This window comes from Pipra filicauda, unplaced genomic scaffold (genome assembly GCF_003945595.2).
Source record: "Pipra filicauda isolate LSUMZ 115617 unplaced genomic scaffold, ASM394559v2 scaffold412_size1447426_pilon, whole genome shotgun sequence".
Taxonomy (NCBI): domain Eukaryota; kingdom Metazoa; phylum Chordata; class Aves; order Passeriformes; family Pipridae; genus Pipra; species Pipra filicauda.
The window spans coordinates 495,159-511,609 of record NW_024104546.1 but is presented as its reverse complement, the minus strand read 5'-3'; the positions used below and the strand labels follow the sequence as shown (position 1 = coordinate 511,609).

Below are 16,451 nucleotides of genomic sequence, written 5' to 3'. Positions count from 1 at the left end.
CCTACATTATGTGAGTGCTAAAAGTTTATGTGGAATTACAGGGAGACTGGAAAGAAATCATAAAATCATAGAATGGTTTGGTCTGGAAGGGACCAAAGATCATCTAGATCCAACCCCACCTGCCACGGGCAGGGACACCTTCCACTAGACCAGGTTGCTCAAAGACCCATCCAACCTGGCCATTAAAATCTGTAGGAATAGGCGTCCAGAACTAGAACCAGAAATAGACTTCTCTGGGCAACCTGTTCCAGTGCCTCACCCCATCAAGGTGAGGAATTTGAAAACGTAAACGTGCCCTCTTTCAGTTTAAAGCCATTCCCCTTGTCCTATCACTATTTGCCTTTGTGAAAAGTCCCTCTCCAGATCTCTTATAGGTTTCCTTCAGGCACTGAAATGCCAGAACAAGGTCACCCTGGAGCCTTCTCTTCTTCAGGCTGAATAACCCCAACTCTATTTCTATCTCTACACCTCTATTGAGTATAGAAAATAAATCTATGGAAATTCTGACTGTTTAGTCACTATTAGACAATGACCAAACCAGAAATGGTTACAGACTGAGATTTCTTAGGATATGCACATGCTTTATCCCAGTCTGACCTTCTCTACATGTGCCTGAGTTTTTTGTTGCTGTCAGGATGCTGGGCTGGACTGACCTGGGTAAGATCCAATATGACCACCCTTCAGCTGCTGTGAATACTCCTTTTCTTGCTTCCAGTTTTATACTACCAAAGACTTTATAGACTCATAACTTGTTCATCATTAGTGATCTTTCTTCAGTCAGAAGTACCAGTACATATATTTTTTTCATCTGAAAGTTCTTTTACACTGATCATCCCTGTTGCTTTTTCTAGATTTTACAATTCTATTAATTTAGGGTTTTTTTTTCAGGTGGGATGACTGAGTGCCACTCACTGTTAAAGGTTTGGACATACTGTGGATTACAGAAATTTCACTGCTTGTGGATGTTGAATTACTGTTTTCAGAGATTTTCTGTAGATTCCACCATATTTTTTTACGGAGTAGTAGTAGCTAGTAAATATATACTAAATGTACAGATAAGGTTATATTTTCTTACATATTAACTCTAATTTATCAATAATTAAATTGATCTATAGTAGTCTTATGCAGTCATTTAGTATTGTAGAATTATTCTGAGATTCTTTGCAACCAACTATCACTGAGTACTTCCAATAACTGTGATCTTTCTTACATAGTAAATAATTTATGAGTATGTCAAACATCATCGTTCTCAGCACAGGTTTTTCAGAAATAAAAAGAGAACAAATAAAGGCTTTGTCAAGCTCATCAATTTGTTTTCATATGAAGTTTGATGCTCAAAGGTAAACTAAATACACACTACTCAGAAGTGCACTTCAGTTTTTTATATTCTGCTTCAAAACGCACTTTCATCTTGCACACAATTTTTATCTGCTCTTGCCAATGGAACCGGCATTATAATCTGGATAATTTTAAGAAGCTAGATGGGAAATGGCTGAACAAGACTTCAGAATTCCCCTGATAAGAAAACTAGAAGAGCTTATTATTTTCCTGTTTCTGATACATCCCCAAAGTATCATGAAATGATGCATCATGCACTTTTTTCAAATAGCTCTGTTTGAAAGTTCAGGGACCCAAATCATTAACCTGCACCCCTCTTATTACTTTAAGACAGTAGAGTATCTGTGTTAGTTGTCCTTTTCTCATACAGGAATGAGATGCAGTGGATATAGAGAAAATTACCTTGTGGAATTCCTCAGTTGTCCTGCAGATATTTTGCACTGTGATTATATGCTTTGGAGGAATGTCCTGTGGGTGCAGCTCACACTTACAGTGCAGACTTACAAGCAAACTTACAAAGGTTTTACAATGCAGACCTTCCAACATAAACTGTACTTCTGTGAGTTTCTGCAATACTTTATCACTTCTTAAATGCCTCCACTTGTCTGAAAAGCTGCTTGAGCATGTGAGCTCTGCAACTTCCACAATACACCTCGTTAGCAATGGCAGAAGGGGTGCTGTGTTTGTTGTTAACCAGCCTTATTTCCAAGGACATAAAAAAACTGCTGATAAGTAGATATGGCTAATACTTTACTTTACTATTTGGCACTGAAACAACTTCTTAGCTGTAAACGGTACTCAAGAGGAAAATAGGAAGTGCAGATATTTTGTGTCTTCATGATGTGCTTAAAGAAGAAAAGTTGTTTTTTAAATGTAATCTGTTATTCTAAAATAACTTTTAATCTGAAATTTATAACTATATAAGACTAAGTGAAGCTTGTGTGTTACTGATTAATTACACATGGTTTAGTTAGGCCTTATGTGATCAGCATAGAGACTAAAAGAAGATAGCAACAGTGGAAAAGGGAAGATGGATTGCTTAAAATTTAGTGCTATAACCAGCTTTTTGTAGCAAGCACTGGAGAGGCACTGGGGAATCTCTAACCTTAGAGATATTCAGAGCTTGACTAGAAAAGCCCCAAGCAGCCTGATCAAGGACTGAAGTTAGATGTAACCTGAAAGCTGGCTCTGCTCTAAGCAGAGAGGTTCAGATGATCTCCAGAGGTCTCTTCCAAACTAAATGTTTTTTCTGTGGCTCTATGAAGAAACCAGTGTGTTCTATGCAGTATCTAAATTAAAAGTAAAACAGGATTAGGGATGGTATGGACTGAGTTAATTGCCCTGCTAGAATGAAAAGAACGCTGCATCTGAGTGCCTTTGGATGTGTGTGACCTGAATTCAGCAGCACTGCAGATTTTCAACAAAGAGGTTTTGAACTGTCTGGCAGGCAGAACTATTTTCACTGCCCTTTATGAAGCAGATGGATAGTAACAGATAAAATTTGATGTAGATTTTTTGTATCTCTGTTTTGGTGCTCTGTATACAAGTGGCCTTTTTAGCCACTTTTGTTTTGGAATTAAGCTGCAAACAAGGTATTTCAGCTGGAAAATGAGAAGATCTTTGAGGTTGTACAGGGACACAATATACAGAGAATGATACGGTGACAGCAATGAAGCAGTATGATCAAGCAGTGTATCAGGTGATAGGAAGAGAATGTGTCCAAAATATCAAGTCCAATAAACAGCAGTTTTTATTCAAAGTGACAGCTGTCAAATGTGTAGGACAAGGCAGTCAAGCAGTGACTTCATTGCAGTGGACAAAATAAAGGGGTCATGGAGCAGTATGATTCACTCCACAGTTAAATAGGACTGTCTTAAGTTCTTAAATGCCTCTTAAGCCTGTTCTTTTCATATCCCTCAAGATGTAAAATAGTTCCTTCTGAAAGCAACAGAAGAGTCTATTACCAATAGAAATCAGAGCTGGTGACTGTGGTAGTCAGGCAGCAGTGATAGACCAATGCAGGGAAAAGATGGTGTGGGTTCATTTCCCAAAAGGTAAAGAGGGGGCTTTGTCTTGTACTTCCCTGTTACTCTTAGCTTTAGACACAATGCCTTCTGGATCTCTCCCAGTAAACCTTCACACACTTTGCATTATAAGTACAACATTTTGGTTGTATTAAGCTTCTTGGAACAGTAATTTTAGTTATATTTCCCAGTTCTGGTCCTGAAAGGAATTTGACACATCCAAAAATGATCTGGAAAGGGGAATGCATAGCAAGGTGACCAAGTTTGCTGATGATATTGACTCATTTAGAGCAGTAAAAAGGAGAACCATATGTGAAGAACTGTAGAAAGACCTTTTGAGATGCGGCAATAAATTTTAAAACCACCTTGTTTTCCAGCAGTATTTTTCTTTCAATTTAGCTCTGTATGAGGCTACAAGAGAAAAAAAATATTTATAGAAAAGCTTCCTTCTTCTATAAGACCTACTTTGTGTTGGTCGTAAAAGAGTTTATAAAGGCAGAAACAAAAAGAAAAATGGGAGGAAATATTAAAATAATAGCATCTCAAGAAATGCTATTAGTAAACTTGCACTAAGTAGCTTTTCAGAGAGTCTATGATTTTCAGGACTGTTTTATTCCAGGCCCAGCTTTGAAGGACTAACATATCAGTAAATCACTCCAGGACTGTTTCTCGCATACACATGGAAGTTGATCATAACACAGAGTACATTCTGCATGATGTATTTAATTTGTTAATCAGTATGAATACTCTGCTGGGAATATGGAATTAACACATGCAACGCATACAGAGAAACATTAGCTTCCTTTTGATTTGAAGTACATTGGGTAAAGTTGAAATTCTATTTTTGTTATACCAAATAAAATGTTTATTACCAATAAATAAGCTTATCAGTATTAGTTATTGGGGACAATATGGAATACTCTGGAACAAAGGGAAGGATTGAAGTTTTTATTTAAGCTATTTCAAAATTGCATGGTTACATAGGAAGTGTGTACATTAGGGCTGCAGATGAAGCAGTTGTGATAGGAAGTATTGAAAGTATTTTCACACGCATGAATACTTTTAATGATGGTGGTTTTTTGACATGTTAGTAAGATGAGCAAAAAGGTAATTGGAAAAATACAGTTTCATAAGGTTAATGACCAATATCCTGTTCATAAGACTAGTATCAAAATGAACCTTTTCCTAATAAAGCAGTAAATTCTCTTTGGAATATTAATTATGACCTTTGATGAATCAATGTTACAAGGTGAGCTACCTTCAGAGCGGAAATTTTAACATTATAGTGCATGATACAAACATGATGGATTACAACATTCCTTCAGCCTTGAAATTTCACATTCTGAAAAGGCAGTTTTCTTGCAATGAATTCTAAGGACAAGGCTACAGTCATTAAGCTGGCACAGCTAAATTGAGACAAAGGACCTGAGCCAAATAGCACTGTTTCACTTGACAATTCAAGATTGTCAGATTTTAGTGTCTTACTGATCATATTGAGTAGCATAATTGGTTTTGGTGCTGTCTTTGCTGATATTTAACTTAATTTAACAAAATTTATTCCTGACCTTTCTTTTTAAATATTTTGCAATGATTTCTTTTCTAGTTTTCAACAAAAAGAAAAAAAATAAGAAAGAGAATGAGAATTCATTGCTGCATCAGTACCCAAAACTTCTTTGATGAATTTGTCAAGAAACTGCTCTACAACCTGCTTCATCAACTTGAAAACATAGTATAATAATAGTTACATACCTGATAGCTGTGATGGAGGTGCAACCAATTCGCAGAAAGTAACAGTTTGAAATTAGCAAAATTCTACAATGAAAGCATGGTTTTTACATCCTATAATATATTATTGAACCGAAGAGTGGGGAAAGCAAGTATGTGGTTTTTCTACTCCATTACCAAAAATATGCTATATTCAATTTGTATTATCAGTAAACAAGTGGTATGAATAAATCTTTTTCATGAGTTGCAAATTGGAAAGTGCAGAGCATGCAGGATATGCTCCAGTGGAATTCTGTCAGTTTATCCTGGATACCTAAGTTATATACAGCAAAGTACGCCATGGATGTGGAACAGCTGGGTAGGGTTTAATAAACAGTTTTCATTTATAGCTGTGTAGATGCAAGAAAAGGCAGTTTTCTTTATTTTTCATGTAATTCTCGTTGGTTTAACTGTTCAAATGCTTGAGCAATCTTAAACTGACTCCTATTTACTTGCAACCCCCCAAGCATATTAAGGGACTGTGTGAAGGCAGGTGAGGGGGGAATATTCTATTCAGAGTATGTTAGAAACAATGGTGAAGCCTACAGCATTTGCACTTCAAAAAAACACCATACTTTGCTTCAGAATTACTTCCTAGATGCTATTCCAGCACAGAGGGGTAGCAAACATAAATGCTGTGGTGAATCTCTCTTACAAGCCTTAAAATCCTATTTCTAGCTTATATGATGACCTTCATTCCATATGGTATTTTATATATTTTAAGAGTTGGATGTAATCTCATTGATTTCGCTTTTTACTGGTTACTTAAAAATAAATAGGAACTGCATCTTGTTAACTAAAGATTGATTCAATTAATAGTATTTTTAAAGTATTAGAAGTAGGTATTTAGCCAGCTTTGCTTATAAAAGCAGAAATATTGAAGAGAAAGCTATTTTAAGTCTCAGTTCTATACAATTCCTGTGTGTAGCGTTCACTACTGGGAACAATGGATGTTGGGCTTCAGTGGATTTGTTCTCTGTAGTATGGATGACAAACCTTAAAAACCCCCCCATATTTGCAACAACAGGCCCTCAGGATGTTTCTATTTTTATAGCCCATCCATAACAGTATTACAATGACCTGCTGGTTTAGAGCAAACTTTGAAACGTTTTGGGCATTTCAGCCGTTGGAGAGGAAATGTCTGTTTCAAAGGCGTGGAGCTGTATGGATACCAGCTATTTTGGGAATAAAGTTCTTGGCTGGATCAGCACTTGCTACTGTGAAAAGAAAGATGAAGGAAGCAACGTGTGTTAAAGTAGTGTGTCAGAGCAGGGGGCATGTAAAAGCAAAACAGACACAACCTTTTGCTCATGCAGGATCTCATACCTTTGGAATGAGGGAATTTCATAAAAAATCACAACCCGCTAGTGGAAATAATCGGCGATAGGATGTTTGGGCTCTATCCTGTGACCCACTTTGTTTAGGAAACAAATAGAGGATTTTCCAACCAAACTGCAGCCTCTTGGCGCCTAAATCTCGACTGATCGCTCTCACTCGGGGGGTGAGGAGAAGCCACCGGGGCTCTTTTTTTTTTCGGGAGAAGGGACACGGGCACCGGGGCAGTGCCACACCTTCACGGCGAGGTGCTGCGGCCGCGGCGGAGGGAGGGGTTTTTCCCGCCTCAGCGCCCCTTCTCGCCGGGAGCCCCCTGAGGGCGGCGGGAGCGGCGGGAGCCCCGTGAGGGCGGCGGGACGACCCGGCTTCGCCGTCCCGCTTTCCAGCTGAAGCGGCCTCGCGTCCGTGCTCACGGGAAGGGGGAACGCTGGGAAGCCCGAGCACCGGGAGGAGACAAGCCCCGGCAGGAGGAGTGGGGGGGCGGGTTGGCTGCGGGGATCCCCTCTGCCCTGAGGGGTGCTCCGCCGGGAAGAGCCACAGGGCGGGATCGGGGCTCTCGGAGTGGCAGAGGGGAGATACAATCGCTGTGGAAGACTTTAGGGAAAAAGAGGTTATACACACCTAGAGGCGGCCAAGCGGGAAATCACCCCAGGCACAGGACAGAGGGGAACGCCCTCAGGGAGGGACAGAGCAGCCTCGAGGGACGCGGAAAAGCCACGAGCGTGAGGATTCATCCCCTCCCTGCATTTCACAGGTATAGCCCGCAATCACAGGAGTGTTCCTTGACAAAATGGATTTTTTCTGCACCATTAAAGAAGTAAACCTCTCAAATTAGGGGTAGTACCTGATTGTTGAATCATGCAGTCCTGGTTAAGAAAATTAATTCTCTTAACTGCATATTTCATGAAAGGTTTTGAACACGTTCCTGTTGGCTCTCAAGACGGTGACTGGCTTGTTTAGAGGCACCGGGCTGTTACAAGGATGATAAATTCTATCAGTATATAGAATTTAATTTTATTCAAATTGTGTTCTTCATACAAGGCAGATCACTTCTTAAATGAAGCTGCTGAGTGTGGTTAGCTTGGAGAAACATGCACTCAAACCAGCAGCATCAAACCAGTGCACTTAACAACCTAGACTTGTACCTCCAACACTACAGTCTTTGTATACGAAGATAAAACCTGGTACGGTGTTTTGGCACATCTGAGGGCTTTTGATAAACTTTCCTGCAGTTTCACATTACAAATTGTCACACAGGGGAGACAAGACTGGTGATTTCTTTTAACAATTAAAATTTTAACAATTTTAAAAGAATCCACTCACAGATTCAGAGGAGTTCATCAGTGGGCATTATTTTCTTGATGTTTGTTCTTAGTATTCATTCTTTTTAGCAAAAATACTGTGTAACAAATGCATGAAAAATGCAATTAATCTCCTTAACTTGTTGACATATCAAAATTATCACCCACTCTCTTTTTGAAAACATCTGCAACTTTAGTGAACAACTTCTATCTTAAATTCTAGATCTTGGCTTTAAATGTTGTTCAATGATCCTGCCTTTATCTCAGGTCTGTAATGTATAAAGAGCAAATATCCACGTGGTAACGTGATAGAATTGATGATCTTGTTTTGTATACAGTTTGCAGATCATCAAGAAGTCATTTACACCTAAAACTTTAATTTTTCTTTAACTTTTAGGACTGTCTCAGCAAAATCAGAACTTATTTTTGTGAGCATGGAAAGTACATGTTCCAAAAGATTTTTATCTGCATCATCAGATGAAACTGGGTGGTACCTGTATGCAAAGCGAATTAAAATAGAAAGTGATCAAAAAAGCAGAGAGAAAGAGGAGCAGCAAAAGGTAGAACGAAGCATACAATGTGGGAACAGGTACCAAACATCACTACATGGACCCCTGTATTTATCAGAAAGGCAAAACCACTGGGAGTTAGAAAAGAGAAGTTGTGACACAGCAAAAAAAACCTTTATGAGAGAGTTTTTCTGTTCTAAAAATTGTAGTAATGAAGGATTAGTGTGTAGAGTATCAGAAAATGAACTGTCCACCAAAAAATGGAGTCCTGAAAATAGAGACCAAACTACTACAGAAGGTGATATTTCATTGAATGTACATGGACAGCGTCTTGAAACAGAGCTGCTCAGTGTGTCCAGAGCTGCTGACACATGTCAAAATCTACAGGTATTAAACCCACCTCAAGTGCAGCAGAACAACACTACAGAACACAATAATGAAAGAAATGGGGATAATGGGCTCAAACAAGATTCTTCAGTTGCATCCTCAAACAAACACTCCTTTCAGATGGAATTGTTGAGGCAGAAGTCTGTCTCCGATAAAAAGTGGCAACAATACCAGCTTTTGCAAATTCCATTTTTGTGTGGTACCAGTTCTATGTTTTCACACACAAAAAATAAGAAAAATAATTTTCTGAAAAATGCATGTTCTGCAGAAGATAAAAATTATTCCAGTAGCAATAAAGAAAATACTACAGAAGGAGATAATAAAGAAAAAAATAGTTCATTGTATATAATTCCAACATTGAAACCTTTTAAAAGTATACAACCACTGAAAATCCCTAATTTTCAACTTCCTAGAATTTCAAATAAAATAAATAGTAAAATGTCATCAACTAACTTCAGGGAGACAGACTGGAAGAATTTCGAAGGCCAACCATCTTTGGTGCAATCTAAACAGATACATGGTGTGCAAAAAACATCTGAGATAGGGAAACAAAAATTGCAAAATTATAAAAGCAGTATCAGAATTTCAACTGTTGATTCTGAATTTAAAGAAAAGAATAACCCACAAACCAACAAACAGGAACACAGTGCTTTGGCAGAAGTATCTGCAATTTATTTCAGAGGTGGCAGCACTGGCACTGGATGTAATAAAATGTTTGATGAAAATGACTTCAAAGATAAAATGCTGGAGAATCCAGAAGGTGATGATGACCAGAAGTCAAAGATTCTCATTTACATTAGTGCTAAAAATGTTCAGAATGAGAAATGTGTCAGCTGTAATGATCTTTTGCAGAGAATGGGGAGGAAGAGCAGTAATGAGAATGCGGGAACATTTCACATACAGACAAGTATTCCGGTAATAACAGAAGAATTAGAGAAAAATAAGTTAGACCTGCACTGTGTTGTGCGTAATTCCAACAGTGACATTAGTTTGTATGAAGCAGAATCAAAGCTCTCCACAAAGGAAATACTTGATTGCCAAAGATATGTAACAAAAAGTATTATATCTGAAAGAAATTGTCCTCACATTATTGTGCAGAATTTTCCAGATAAGACAGTGAGTTGCAATATATTTAGGGGGAAGGAAACGTTCAAATTAAAGTTTTCATTTCGAAACATGTTGTTTGAGTGGGTCAGGACATGGGCTGAGTCTTCACATGAAGATAGGCCCACATGTCAGGATGACAGTGTTATGCCTTGGCTTCACACATTAAATGCGCGGTGTGATGGTCAAGAGTTAGTAAAGAGCACCATAAATAGGAACCACAATGATAAAATATTCATTTGCTTGCTGCCTGTTATTTCAAAGCATCTGAAGGAGGAGCTACTAAAGACAATTCTTGCTTCCTTTTTCAGCAGCACAAATACTTTATTGCCAGTTGAGGGAAAGTCTATGCAGATGGAGAAACACACTTTATGTGGCAGAAAGCAAGATCAGTTAAACTCGTGCACAGATGATACTTGGAGGCAAACCACAGAATTTCTTAAAGAAAATTGTACTTATCCAGGCTTTGTAAGTTCTAAATTTGTGGAAAGCATTGATTTTGAATTACACAACCAGAGGAGAGGCTTTTCTAGGTCTTTAGGTGAAGAAGAGTACACTTGCCTACAAAGAGGAGTCCTCTTTCATAACCAAAAAGGCAGATTATATAACAGAAGACATGTCAGGAAGCACCAGCTCTTATCCAGAGAGAATGAAGGGTTTGGCACCTATTTGAGGTCGGTCAGTCACAAAAACAGTATGAAAAAACAAATTTTAGTTGCTAGGTGCCTAATCTTGCTGCAGGGTACTCCAGATTGTTCTTCACTAGACAAGACGTATTTCTGCAATATCACAAAAATACAGTATCTAGTAGGAGCCAATCTTAGATTTCAGAGTTACTTTCCTGCCCATTCACAACTGAAATTTGAAAAGGTAAATAGTAAATGCACAAATCAGGAAACGTTGGTAACTACTGTAAAGCAGGAGATGAAGAAACCAAGCACAATGCTTAATAATTCCTTTCATGTAGGAAGATTTAAAACTTTCCCCTTTGTTATATGTGAAAATAAGAAACACAAAACAACTGAATATAGAAATTGCATAACTTCTGCAAATGAAGTCACTAATGAAGCCACATATACCATGAAAAAATATTTGGGCACTTTTAGTTGTATAAATGCTGACGGAGAAGAACACTTTAATTCAAAAAAATTGGAAATAAATTCTCATAATTTTTTTTCTGAAATATCTTCTTCTATTTTTGACACATATGAAAAAATTCCCCTTACTACTGATTCTGAAGACTTTGACCAGATACCAGTCGTAAATCAAAACAGTTCTATAAAAAAAAAATTGTGTGAAGAAAGTGCAGTCATTGGTCCAAAAGAGGTTCCATGTTTACCTGTTAAATCCAATAATGTCTTAATTCTAACTGAACAGTCAAAAGCAACTACAGAAAAATACAATCCTCTCCTGTCACTGGACAGACAAACAAACAAATATGAATATTATGAAGAATTAGATACTCATAGCCCACATTTAACAAATAGAAAAGAAAAAGTGGAAGACCAAATTACTTATTTAAATTCGGAAAATTATTTTCCCAGTTCCTCCCATGTTTGTCAGTCTGTCACTTTGCCATTGGATAGCAGCAATTTTGTTGATAAAAGAGTAAGTGATGATGGACACTGCAGGAGCTCCTCAAGTGCAGACAAACTAAATGTGGTACAGTATCCATCCAGGGGAAGTCCTGTGATGACAGATACAAACTTGCAATTACAGGCCAAGGAAACAGCACAGTTTTCTTCACAAGGGCATGAGCGGACACATGAGACAGGCGGTTTAGAGCTGGCAACTTTGAAACAGCATCTTGAATATGTAAAAGAACAGGAAGAAAGAAATGATGAACAAATGCATATAACTAATGAAAGTCAATGTGAGACTGTAATGAATGACTTGATTATGTCACATTCAGAAGATGAATCTCAAACATTCATTGCTGCAGAAGGGGAATTAAAAGTGCGTTTATCCATAATGAACAATGGATGTCTTGAAGATGTAAAAGATAAGTATTTACCTTCAGAAAATAAAATCACACATGAATTTGAACTGAAGACAAAATTTGATTCAGTGTTAGAAGAGCTACGTATGTTTCATGAAATTAGTAAAGGAAATGAAAACAATTTATCTAGTTTGGAAACAAATTCATTCGAAAATTACTGGGAATTAAATAATTCTAAAGGGATAGATGAAAATGTGACAAGTGTTTCTCAAAAGAAAATGTGTATTTCTTCTCCAATCTGTGGTTCCATAGAGAGGCAAAACATAACAGACAGTGATGGAAGTTTGTTAAATGAGAAGATATTAAATGAAAATAAAGACCAAGAAGTAGATAAGGAATATTGTGTTGCAAGACTGTCAAGTGAAGAATTGCAGCATTCACCTGTTGCAGAAGGTAAACACATGGGATTATTGGCTATTATGTTAATAAGATAATTTAAATTTTAGGCAATATTTGATTTGCTTTAAAGTTGTGTTTTTCAACTCAGCTAGTTCCATAGCAACAACTGTGTTTTCGTGGAACTGTACAAGGTTTGTCAGACTTGCCTATGAGTAGCCTAATGCAAAAACCCCCACAGTCCTACCACTACCTGCACGTTGTGCTGTAGCAGATGCAGCTCAGAATTCACTCAATCAGTTTCAGGCTTCCTCGAGCCTGTATTAATGCACATTCTGTTACAGATTATTAGTTTTGTCTTTGACTTCACCATAATGAGACTTAAAAACCCTAAAAGATTTCAAAGCTCAATGAGATGCACATTCACAGAGACAAATGTCTCAGTTAAAACGTGATACAGTGTTTACAAGGGAGACAGCTGTTTTCTTAAAATTGATGTCATGGAATCAGGAAGGAGTCATGGAATAGTTTGGGTTGGAAGGGACCTTTACCGGTCATCAAGTCCAACCCCTTGCAATGAGCAGGGGCATCTGCAACTAGATCAGGTTGCTCAGAACCCCATAAAACCTGACCTTGAATATAGGTATATAACTGTATAACTTGAATATGTAACCACAGTTATGTTTGTTCAAAGTTCAGATGCTGCCATTTTTAATTCTTTTATTTTTCCTTAAAGAAACACAAAAAATCGGAAATCTGCTTTGTAAACTCTAAGACTCCTAACCCATTAGCGGCACAATCACGAGGTATTTAATGAGTAAAGGAATTACAGCAAGAAGAAAATCAGTTGAATGCTGCACCTTCTTTTACAAACAGCTTCTATGTGAGAAGTAAATTATCCAAGCACTTTTCAAACAGCATATTTATCAGATTTTGTGTCTGAAATTCAGTTTGCAGAAGTGATGTGTTCTCTCAGTTGCAAATAAAATCGAGAAGGGATATGCTTTGGTCATATTTGATAAATAATCCGATAAAAATGCAGCCATCTCAAAATTTTCATCTGAAATCAGTTTCTCAGGGATTAAGCATGAAATTTATAAAGTGGAGATTGCAGGGTTTTTATGAAGGTAATTAGTGTTTGGGAAGCAACTGGAGAAGTGTCACAGAAAAGCCCCAGAGGGAATTCTATTCAGTAGAGTTTTAACAGTACAATTTACTACAAGTTACACCTGAGTGCTTTGCTCCAGAGGATAGAAACCTAACAGATATTGGGTGAATGGCTCAGTAAGTGATCACTTTTCTGCCTAAACCTGGAATAAGAAGATCCAAGTGGAGCAAATGATACGTCACTGGAGAATTAAAACCTGCATTATTACATCTCTGCAAAGGAAAACTTCATGAGGTGTAGAATTAGCTTTTGTCAAGCCTCTGAGACTTTGTAGCTTTCTTAATATTTCCTGTAGTATGTTTTCATCACATCAACAGGAATCACAAATTAATAACTAGATGAAACAAACTTAGTTTTTTGTTAACAGAAGTCAAATAAAATCTTACATGTTGCATATATGTTTCTGTTTTAAGACTATTTAGGTGCAGCTTATAGAAATCCATACACATGGAACCCTGCTTTTTTATACTGCACACTTTTTAAGGAACAAAGCTATAATTTACAGAAAGAAGGAGGTAAGAGTAATATTATTCTGTAATTTATGCCACAAATACCAGTACTAATAGTCTTATTTCTCAAACATTTGTATTTGTTTTCTTCCCTTTTTATTTTTTTCATCTATAGAAATCACATTTGGTTTAATTGTAGGTTACTAGAGAAGTGTCCTGTCTTTGGCTTGGTTCACAGAACAAGTCATGCTGATGAGAATTTTTGTCCTTTGGATAAGGACAAAGATTGGAAAAGAACTTTAATAATGTGGGGTTTCCTTTGTTGTTTGTTTTGGAGCCATTTGGAACAAACATCTTTGGGCCTCCAATCACTGCAATATAGCCAGTATATACTACATGGAGAACATGTTTTGATATATTTATTTTGAAGATTTGCAGTTTTGTACACATTGTGGAAGGAAATTCAGAAGGATATTGTCAAGCAACCTATTAGGATTTCAAAAAACATGCTTTAGGAGTTTTTCCAACATATGGAAACATTTAGTAAAACAAGGTATTAGCTTTATTCTGAAATAAAATGCTAAGCTTTGTCAGGAAAAGGCTAAAGATAAACTTCTGTTTCACTTAGTGAAATAATTTACCATTATTTTCACTTTTATTCCCCATTGCACTTTTTAAAACTGATGCACACTGTTTTCAGGATTCAGAAAGTTTTTTCCTTCATTCAGGCCATTCTGTGAATGAATGAGACTGAAAATCTTAAACAGTTACAGATGACTTCTGGTGTTCTTTTCACCTATAATTTATTGAAGTTATGTCATCTTGTGATAATATTTCAAGTACCAAATGCAAAATATTGCAGCAAATTCTTCTCTACTTTTTTCTCTTTGTCCCTGCTCTCTAAGATTTTTTTACTTTGTGATAGATCAATTCTAGTTTCTGACTTATGTGGTAGGTACTGTTATTGCTTAGGGAAAATTCAGACTCCAAAATGCTGTACTGTGCATAGCAGCACAAGGTGGTTGATATTAACATTATCTTGGAAGTTTTGTTCAGATGACATCAAAGCTTTCGAGATGGAACATTGTTGCTCCTGCAACTAAACTTGGATCATCTTCCCTTTCTTCTTTCCCTGTTGTTTTGGGCTACAGGGCCATGGACAAAGGAAATTAGATGTTTTCTCCATTGCTGTTATGAATATTTCATTTATATGACTTTCTAATGTTCTCTAAGTTCCCCTCTGAGGTTCTCCAGAAACACTTGGGAAGAGGCCTTAGCAATGAGTGACTTCTTTTTACCCCCATGGTTGCTGAGAAGTTGTGCAGGTTTTTAGGGCCATGGCATATTTCTAAGGCATTTTATACCTTATTTCAAGATCTTTGTCACAATCAACAGGAACCTAATAAGCTTCCAGTAGAAGAAGCTGAAAAAATTGAATGTTCTGCTCCTCATCATTTTCAGGGAACTGTTTGTCTTTCCTTAAGGAGGTGCATTGGCAGAGACAGTTCCATTTACACTGAACGTTGTCTCAGAGGTTATTTGAAACAAGGACTGGGTCTGGTTTTGTCAGTGGTAATACTGCATTTACTGTACTGATAGGAGTTAACATCAGAGGTTTTGCTGATGTGTGTCTGTCTCCCTCTATTTTTCAGTAGGATTCTGAACCATCCCATGTTGTCACAGAAACTGTGAGTGCTTTGGAAAGGAGATGCCTAGGTGGGACAAGAAGCTTTGAACTTCAGCAGTTTTACAGTTTAGCAGGACTAACAACCATGCTTTACTGGCTACATATAAACCCATAACACTTGACTGGCTTTTAGTGTGCATGCTGTTCCTCTTCCAGCTGGCTCTTATGAGTCTTAGAAAAGACATGGCAGCACTACTGTTTCATTATTGCCTTAAGAATGGGGCTTTGTGGTTTTTTTTTCCTCATCCCATCATTTAAAATTCTTATAAAGACTTAGAGAATTTTTTTTTTTACCTTTAGTAGGATACCAGCCAAATACCTAAGGCTCTGATGAGCTCACTATTTGATGTCCTAGCTAATTGCTCAGTGCTTCATCATTTTATAGAAAAATGCAAAATAGAGCTAGAACAGATCTTGAGAAATTTGACATCTTCTTTTCCCAGATGAGTCATTGTCCTAATCTCTAGTTAACAAGGCCATAGTCTTCTGCCCCAGTGAATATATTATTTTATGCAAAGGAGAACAGTTTCTAAAGGATGACTGAATTACGCTCCAGATTAGTAGATCCTTACTAGATTACTAGATCCTATCTCCAGATTACTAGGTCCCTTACCTAATAGAATATGGAACAGAAAACAGATATTCTCCTATCTTCCTTTCTGTAAAAGCAGTGGCACAAGACAAGACATCATGGTTGTTATCACTGGTAGAATGGTGCCTGGCTCTGTAATTTTGGTTTTTACACCTAAACCCCTCAAACTAGTGGTGAATATTAACTTGTATCAAATTATATGCCTCTGCCGGTCTCTTAGGAGAGTTATGTAATGTTGGGTTGAGGATCCTTCTAATCAGAAGGAATCTGCACATCACCCAGCTGTTAGCATTTCCTTTTTGGTCCAAAAGAATCTGTTAGATGCTCTAGAGCTGAACAGAATGAAGGTGGGATAAGATGTAGTAAGGGACTGATTAATTAGTATTGGTTTAATTTACTTATCTTGTCAGTATGTAATTCTTGTGTATATCATACAGAATTCTGGTGTTGCTCTCACT

At 37.3% G+C, this 16,451-nt stretch overlaps 1 protein-coding gene across 1 annotated transcript in view; it reads left to right on the top strand.

Annotated features, from left to right (window-relative positions):
• The window catches only part of RAD51AP2 (RAD51 associated protein 2), a 32,164-nt gene that overhangs the window by 15,259 nt on the left and 454 nt on the right, over positions 1 to 16,451 (top strand). Inside the window, exons 2-4 of the mRNA XM_027750765.2 lie at positions 6,780 to 7,215; positions 8,160 to 12,154; positions 13,679 to 13,780. Coding sequence (XP_027606566.2) covers positions 6,780 to 7,215; positions 8,160 to 12,154; positions 13,679 to 13,780 — 4,533 coding nt within the window. The remainder of the gene's footprint in view (positions 1 to 6,779; positions 7,216 to 8,159; positions 12,155 to 13,678; positions 13,781 to 16,451) is intronic.